This window comes from Haematobia irritans, chromosome 5 (genome assembly GCF_050003625.1).
Source record: "Haematobia irritans isolate KBUSLIRL chromosome 5, ASM5000362v1, whole genome shotgun sequence".
Lineage (NCBI taxonomy): Eukaryota > Metazoa > Arthropoda > Insecta > Diptera > Muscidae > Haematobia > Haematobia irritans.
In genome coordinates this window covers 98,967,906-98,976,732 of record NC_134401.1, presented here as the reverse complement: position 1 = coordinate 98,976,732, position 8,827 = coordinate 98,967,906, and the positions used below count along the sequence as shown (strand labels likewise).

The following is an 8,827-nucleotide window of genomic DNA, read 5'->3' as shown; positions in this document are numbered from 1 at the left end:
CTGAACCGATTTCAATCAAATTTTGCACACTTGACTATACTACTAATTGTACTCCTAGTGCAAAATTTCAACCAAATTCGGCCAAAAACCTGGCTTCTGGGGCTATATAAGTCCATATCGGGCGAAAGATATATATGGGAGCTATATCTAAATCTGAACCGATCTCAATCAAATTTTGCACACTTGACTATACGACTAAGTGTTATGTTTGTACAAAATTTCAAGCAAATCGGTATAAACTCTGGCTGCTGGGTCCATGTTAGTGCATATCGGGCGAAAGATATATATGGGAGCTATATCTAAATCTGAACCGATTTCTTCCAAAATCTGACCCAAGTTAGGAACATGTGCCAAATTTGAAGGCGATTGGACTTAAATTGCGACCTAGACTTTGATCACAAAAATGTGTTCACAGCCAGACGGACGGATGGACAGACGGACATGGTTATATCGACTCAGGGACCCACCCTGAGCATTATTGCCAAAGACACCATGTGTCTATCTCGTCTCCTTCTGGGTGTTACAAACATATGCTCTAACTTATAAAGGGTGATTCTTTTGAGGTTAGGATTTTCATGCATTAGTATTTGACAGATCACGTGGGATTTCAGACATGGTGTCAAAGAGAAAGATGCTCAGTATGCTTTGACATTTCATCATGAATAGACTTACTAACGAGCAACGCTTGCAAATCATTGAATTTTATTACCAAAATCAGTGTTCGGTTCATTTCATCATTGAATTTTATTACCAAAATCAGTGTTCGGTTCATTTCTGGTTGAATGGCTACGTAAATAAGCAAAATTGCCGCATTTGGAGTGAAGAGCAACCAGAAGCCGTTCAAGAACTGCCCATGCATCCCGAAAAATGCACTGTTTGGTGTGGTTTGTACGCTGGTGGAATCATTGGACCGTATTTTTTCAAAGATGCTGTTGGACGCAACGTTACGGTGAATGGCGATCGCTATCGTTCGATGCTAACAAACTTTTTGTTGCCAAAAATGGAAGAACTGAACTTGGTTGACATGTGGTTTCAACAAGATGGCGCTACATGCCACACAGCTCGCGATTATATGGCCATTTTGAGGGAAAACTTCGGAGAACAATTCATCTCAAGAAATGGACCGGTAAGTTGGCCACCAAGATCATGCGATTTGACGCCTTAAGACTATTTTTTGTGGGGCTACGTCAAGTCTAAAGTCTACAGAAATAAGCCAGCAACTATTCCAGCTTTGGAAGACAACATTTCCGAAGAAATTCGGGCTATTCCGGCCGAAATGCTCGAAAAAGTTGCCCAAAATTGGACTTTCCGAATGGACCACCTAAGACGCAGCCGCGGTCAACATTTAAATGAAATTATCTTCAAAAAGTAAATGTCATGGACCAATCTAACGTTTCAAATAAAGAACCGATGAGATTTTGCAAATTTTATGCGTTTTTTTTTAAAAAAAAGTTATCAAGCTCTTAACAAATCACCCTTTAATACCCTATTCCACAGTGTGGCGCAGGGTATAAAAATTAAAGTATTTTGCCATCACTCATCATCACATTGTTAGAAGAGCCATTTTGATTTTTTGTGAAACATCAAGAGTAAATAGCTTCTTATAATTTATTAGAATAAAACCTAAAATGTAGTGCTAAAAACATTGTTATTTCGTTGAAATGTGTGAGAGGTATATTGGTGACAAATGGTCGAAATTTAAAATGGTAGAGATATTTTTCTAAACATGCTGCTTCGAGCAAGGATAAAAACACTAGTGCAAGACAGCGGTACATAAGCATCACTAAAAAAACAAAAATAACTGTTGTGGATTTTGTAGCGATTGGGACATTCTATGTGGTCTGTGGGGTTTAAACAAAGCGGGAAATAATTAAGATTTCCACTGTGAACTATGAACGAAAATATGCAATAACCCCTATTTTATGAAGCTTCGTTAGTGCTACGTTAGCTAACGAACGTATAAACCGTATTATCGACATAGCTGTCATAGTGCATATATATTCTATATGCCAGCAATTAAGTTCCTATAAATGCTGATTTTTTCCAATTCAAGTTAATCGGAGAGAAAATATTTGCTATTTACTTTCAGTGAAAACCTAACGAAACTACATGAAAATGACCGTTAAAATATTTTAAAAATGTGAAAAAATATACGCTTTTATTTTAATTTTATATGAAACTAAGCTAATTTACTGAGGCAAAAGGACCAATATTCGCTGCTTTGGCCATCATTGCTGGAATATTGCTTTGCTCATAAGTGCCACTAAAATAATGGGCATAAGGACCGGATGCGAAAACACCAACATCATCTCCACCATGAGTTTCAGAATCCATTGGAACAGTGGCTAGATATTCAAATTTGGCATTATTTGTATCCTTGGTAGTTACCAGTTTACGTCCTTTTTCACCATATGTTGAATAGTATCCGGGACCATTAGCATACGAGAGAATAGTATAGGGTAAATCGTCGTCAGCGTCTTCGGCAGCTAAACCAGTGATTTCTTGATCACGATACTAGAGGAGAATTAATAAAGAGAGAAAATATAATAGTTTACTAAAATGTGATTGTTGTTTTTTTTTTAAGTTATTGCCAAAATATTTTATTAAGTTTATGTATAAAAATATCTGCGGACTTATGACAAATAGAGTTTTTTCCCCATTCCCGGTAAACCCTGTAATGACAAACCTCCATAAGTCTAAAAACTGAATTTTACAGTATAGCGAAACCTTTTTGCTCCCAAAAGAAATGTATGCCAAAACTGCATTATCGGTATGCAACAGGAATTGCATGCCGGACATATCAAGGAACTTCAATAAATACAGTTTAACTTAATTTTCCGCTCAAGAATATATAGCCTTATTCATATAGAGTCAATTAAAAGATGTAGACTATTAACTTACCGGATAACCATTAATGGTCATGGTGTGCGAATGATCCGAGGTAACTACAATCAAGGTATCTTCTTCGGAAAACATTTCCCTAGCAACGGCCACAGACTTAGCCAATTCTTCAGTATCTTCCAGAGATTTACGGGCTCTTGTATCATGATGGGCCATATCAATTCTGGCTCCCTCCACAAAAAGGAAAAATCCCTTATCATTCTTTTTCAATACTTTCAATGCAGCCTCTGTCATTTCACTCAAAGATGGATTGGCCAATGCAATACGACTACGCTGTAAATCACCATGATAGGGACAATGTGACGAACTAAACAGACCCAATAGGTATTCGGTATTCTCCAGATCAACCAAACTCAAACCCTTGCGAGACCATACATAAGAGGCATTGGCATTTAATCGTTGCTTTGATTCAATCCATTCATTAACCAAATTACGACCATCCAAACGATGTCCGGGAAAGCCTTCTTCGTCATTGACGGTAGTGTTACGGAAGTTGCGACGGCCGCCACCCATTATCACTTTAAGTTTGCTACCAACTTCCCATTCCACCAATTGACGGGCAATATCAACGTTGTCCTTCGAACTGCAACCTGCATCTTCGATTTCGGCATCATTCTCCCAACCACGTTGGGCAATATGAGCATAGACACCTGCTGGCGAAGCGTGTGTAACACGAGAGGTTGTAACAAAACCGGTGTCTTTGCCGGCATCTTGAGCCCATTTGGCAATACTTTCAACCCAATATTCCGGATTCTGGCCGGCAAAACAGTCATAACGTGGGACATTGGCATTCACTCCAATGGTACCGTAGTTACCCTTTACTCCCCCTAAATAAGCTGTGGCAGTGCATGCTGAATCGGCTACTTGACGATTGACACAGTAGGTTTTGGCTAAACCCATATAGGGAAACTTTTCGAAATACACCTGTTCCGAGCTGTCACCCATCAAATTACGAGTTGCCGTGATTGTGTGTACGGACATACCATCTCCCAAGAACATAATTATATTTTTGGCTGTATTTGTAGTGACCTTTTCATGATCTTGCAGCTTTTGAGCTAATATATTCTGAGCTTTGTTGATCCAGAATTCCGTCTCACGTTCCTCTTCATTTTTTATGGAATGAGGTGTAGCTGAACGGGATCTAGCATGATCTGTGAAAGATAACGGGTTTAAGAAGTTCGCTCAATTTACGAAATTTGATAACAAAAATACCGTGAGACGTCGTTATCGATAGTTTACATTTTACCCCTAACATTTTACCCCCTAAAAATCAATGGCCTATTTTCGTTTGTGCACTAATAATGTTTTAAAAGCAAAATGTTTATTTTGGAAGGGGAACATGGAACATATTTGACCCAAATATTTTGTTTTCTGACTAAACATGAAGTGCTTGCCGAAATCATGGTGTCTACTCTGTCCCTACGTTACGGAGACTAGGCCCTCACTGTCGGTAGGAGCGGGAAAGTGTGCGATGGGAACGTTCTTTCGTTAATAATATACATAAATAAAGGGTGATACGGTCAAAATTTGGTCAAGGGAAAACGCGTGTAAATCGGTGAAATTGTTTATTTAAAAAATCAAATTAAATATCTTTTTCAAGTTCAATTAGTATAAAATTCAGGAAAAATATTCACTTAGGCTTTCTCTTTTCCAAATCCGAATTGCTGGGCCTCACGCTTGGCACCTGCCATCAGATTTTGTACAGCCACCTTGTCCACCTTCTTTGCTGCAGAAAGCCAGTTTGCCTTGAACTGCTGCTCGTCCTTAGCAGTTTTTTGGTCTTCTTTAGGTTCCGCTTGACAATAGCCCAGTATTTCTCAATTGGGCGGAGCTCTGGCGTGTTGGGAGGGTTCTTGTCCTTGGGAACCACCTGCACGTTGTTGGCGGCGTACCACTCCATGGTCTTTTTACCGTAATGGCAAGATGCCAAATCCGGCCAAAACAGTACGGAACGTTTATTCAAACACTCTTTCACGTAAATTTCTTGGTTGACAGTCCCGGAAGCTATGAAAATGCTGCTTTTCAAGCCACAGGTACAGATGGCTTGCCAAACCAGATATTTCTTTGCGAACTTTGACAGTTTTATGTGCTTGAAAATATCTGCTACCTTTCCCTTTCCTTTTGCCGTATAAAACTCCTGTGTCGGAAGCTGCTTGTAGTCGGCTTTAATCATCGCGATTTGGAGTCACTACCTTCTTGTAAGTCGATAGTCCGGCTGGTTTTTTGGCTCGATGCATGGTTGTAGACGATACACCCAGCTTATTTGCGGCATCTCGGAGAGAGAGGTTAGGGTTTCGCTTGAAACTACCGGCAACTCACTTTGTCGTCTCAGCGGCTTCCGGTTTTCGATTTCCCCCCGATCCAGACTTCCTGGCTGTCGACAAACGTTCCCCAACACTTTAATTACATTTGTAACGGTTGATTTGGCAACTTTTAGCGATTTTGCCAAAATTTTGATACGCTGCTCTACTTGCTTGGAAATAGGAGCAACATTCTACACACACACACCTTCAAAATGAGGGGTGTTCAGGTTTTTTAAATGCAAAATTGAAAGAAATACGTCAAGTTTATATTGACCAAATTTTGACCGTATCACTCTTTAAGATAGTTGTGACAAACACTATCTTATGTTGCCGATAAACAAATAACATTTTGGTCTTAGTATATGTTTGAAGTGACCATATTCCTTCTCTCGGTGCGCTATGTAGGTCTTGTGAAAATTCTTGTTACATGTCAATAATACAGTTTCCCATGTATTTCTTATTGGAGTAAAGTGTAAACATCGATAACCACGACCCAGGGTATTTTCGTTAGCATACATAGCAACGTATTTGTTAGAGCTTCATATATGCCTTAATTTCCGGTTTGCACATCTAGCGAAAATTTCGTTTTCTTACCAACAACGCAGTTTTGCAATGTGTTTCTTATGGGTGCAAAAGGTAAACAATCGATAATAACGTCTCACGGAATTTTCCTCAGCAAACATATATAGCAAAGTATTTTTATGGTTAGCGGAAATTTCTTCTATAGTTGCATACCGGACTTAAGCATGAGAAATATTCGTTAGGATGATCGACTATCGACTTCTTACAATTTCTCCCACAAGAAATACGTTACAAAACCGCCTTATTGGCATACAACAGTATTTTTTTTCTCGGGCTTAATTCTATGTAAAAGTGGGTACTATGTTCGGTTTTCGAGTTGGAAATCACTTTATTTTCGCGATTACTTTTCGTAAAATAATCAAAATTATAAATGAAAGAAAACTTATTCCCAAAATGTCTTGCCGAAATTTAGAGGCACAAGAAACTGCGCACCAATTGAGTTAATTTGTTTTGTTTTTTATTGAACTGTTAAATAATAAAGTAATCGCGAAAATTTCAACTCGAAAAGTGAACATAGTACTTACCTTTAAGTGGAAAATTGGAATACCATATTCAAAACGCAGTCTTAGTGGAACGGTTCTCTTTGCTTAAACCCCGGTATGCAAAATTCGAAACGAAAATTCCTGTTGCGTGCCAATAACACCGTTTTGTCATGTATTCCTTATGGGAGCGAAATGTAAACAATCGATTACACTGCTTTACGAAATTTGTTAGCAAATATAGCAATACATTTTTTTATGATTAGCGGAAATTTTGTTAGAAAAGCATACCAGGCTTTCCTATGGGAGCAAAATATAAACAATCGATAAACCGGCTCAAGGTATTTTCATAAGAAACGCATTGCTTATTATGCTAACGAATAATACTTTTTTTTTTTAATCCAAATTACTTAGGGTTTTCTTCAGATGTCTTTCTCTCATTAAATACTAACCATGATCTTTGGCTAGAGCAATAGATACAGCCAAAAGTATCACAACAAACACACAGGAAAAATTTCGAAAATTCATATTGTATTTCCTCTTCGATTTCCGTTATAAACTTTTTTTTCAAATCTTAGCCTTCACTTCACTTTTTGGCTACAACTGCTATATGGGCCACGGAACAACTGACACTAAACCTATGGTTTCTCAAAATAAACTCGTGAGTTAGTTCCTTAAGTCCATACAGGGAATAACCATTAAAAGCGTCATTCGTAATGTATGGTCGCTTTGGGCTAATCTTATCACATCGATCGATGTTAAGCCACTAGCGATCGATTTAATCGAGCATTGTAAATTTTCTGCATCAATAAAATTTTAATTTTTATGATCACCTATTTTCAAACTTTGTCGTTGTTAATTTTGGTTTATTTGCTGGTTGGTGAATTGCAGTAGATTTTCCCTTGACTTTAGCTAATCGATTTATTTACAATTTTCTTTTCTTATTTATGATTGTAGATTTGATATTAAGAGTGAATTTACAATATAGTGGGAGAAAACATCATATCTTCTTAAAAGAATACCGAAAATTTGATAAACATTTGTATAGGTCTATAAAAGAGAGGAGAGAAACTATTTTTTGTGTGTATAAAGACGCAACAAATAACTTTTATCCATAACATATGCTGATTTTCGCAATCACATCTTACCGACCTCAACCATCCGTTTTGTGTTAATCCCCATCATTGTTGTCTTCGTTGTGTTCCTGAGGCTAATTTTAGCAGGATTTTTTTTTTTTGAGTTTATCGATGAGCCATCAGACAGATATTATCTGCGTAGTCGATATCATTTAGCATCTCTGTCATATTCCATTGTATACCATTAGGAGATTCCATTATTTTGTCTAGTAGGAAGAAGAAAAATGACCAGAGAATGAAGCCTCCGAGTCGCGCCTCCGATTTTAGCCGACGCCGAGTAATAATGTTGTAGTTCTTGGTCTTCCCGGTTTTCTGTATCTTTGGGGTTCCACTGTAAAGTTGACTTAGTGATATCGTCGTCATTTTTTCTGAATATGTGGTCGATCCAAGTCCATTTTCGTGTTTTAATGTCGTATTCAGCTTTGTTTTCCTCATCATTTTTGTTTTTTAGCAGCATTTTTTGGGTTATCCTCAATGTCGATAAATTTTTCAACCGTTCCTTACTTTCAAAAGTGTTGGAGAGTTCGCGGAAAAGTGTCATTATTTTATCGGGGATACCCCTTTTTTTGGTAATATCTCCCAGAGAGCCTTTCTTGATATTGTGTCGACTTCTTGATTGCTCGATAATAAGCCGCAAGGTCTGAGCAAGATCTAGGCTTTCTGAAACCGTCTAATTTCCTCTAAGAGAAGCAAATTTCATCCGATCCGGCTGAAATTTGGTACGTGATGTTAGTATATGGTCTCTAACAACCATGCAAAAATTTGTCCACATCGGTTCATAATTATATATAGCCCCCATATAAACCGATCACCAGATTTGTCCTCCGGAACCTCTTGGAAGACCAAAATTCATCTGATTCAGTTGAAATTTGGTACGTGGTGTTAATATATGGTATCCACCAACCATGCAGGAATTGGTTCCTATCAGTCCATAATTATATATAGCTCCCATATAAACCGATCCCCAGATTTGACCTCCGGTGCCTTTTGGAGAAGCAAAATTCATCCGATCTGCTTGAAATTTGGTACGTGGTGGTAGTATATGATATTTAACAACCATGCCAAAAGTGGTCCATTTCAGTCCATAATCGTACATAGCCCCATATAAACCGATCCCGAGATTTGGTTTTGGAACCTCTTGGAGGAGCAAATTTCATCCTAGTGAGTTGAAATTTGGTACATTGTGCTAGTATATGGTCGTTAACAACCATGCCTAACTAGGTCCATCGATCCCCAATCACACAAAAATTGGTCCATATCAAGATCATAATTGTAAAGGGTGATTCTTTTGAGGTTAGGATTTTCATGCATTAGTATTTGACAGATCACGTGGGATTTCAGACATGGTGTCAAAGAGAAAGATGCTCAGTATGCTTTGACATTTCATCATGAATAGACTTACTAACGAGCAACGCTTGCAAATCAT

The 8,827-nt window shown here is 38.0% G+C and overlaps 1 protein-coding gene across 1 annotated transcript; it reads right to left on the bottom strand.

Moving 5' to 3' along the window:
• Positions 1-2,128: 2,128 nt before the first annotated feature.
• Positions 2,129-6,915, bottom strand: LOC142238412 (membrane-bound alkaline phosphatase-like). Its single transcript, XM_075310051.1, has 3 exons — positions 6,718-6,915; positions 2,902-4,052; positions 2,129-2,514 (listed from the first exon to the last, which is right to left on the bottom strand). The coding sequence occupies exons 1-3, from the start codon at positions 6,791-6,793 to the stop codon at positions 2,185-2,187; spliced, it is 1,557 nt and encodes a 518-aa protein (XP_075166166.1). The 5' UTR covers positions 6,794-6,915; the 3' UTR covers positions 2,129-2,184.
• Between the last annotated feature and the right edge of the window lie 1,912 nt (positions 6,916-8,827).

Excerpts from the sequence above, each read along its gene's own strand:
- LOC142238412 (XM_075310051.1), bottom strand. The coding sequence starts at position 6,793 with ATGAATTTTCGAAATTTTTCCTGTGTGTTTGTTGTGATACTTTTGGCT. Across the intron at positions 4,053-6,717 it reads TGCTCTAGCCAAAGATCATG|ATCATGCTAGATCCCGTTCA; the intron begins GTTAGTATTTAA and ends TATCTTTCACAG. Across the intron at positions 2,515-2,901 it reads TGACCATTAATGGTTATCCG|TATCGTGATCAAGAAATCAC; the intron begins GTAAGTTAATAG and ends ATTCTCCTCTAG.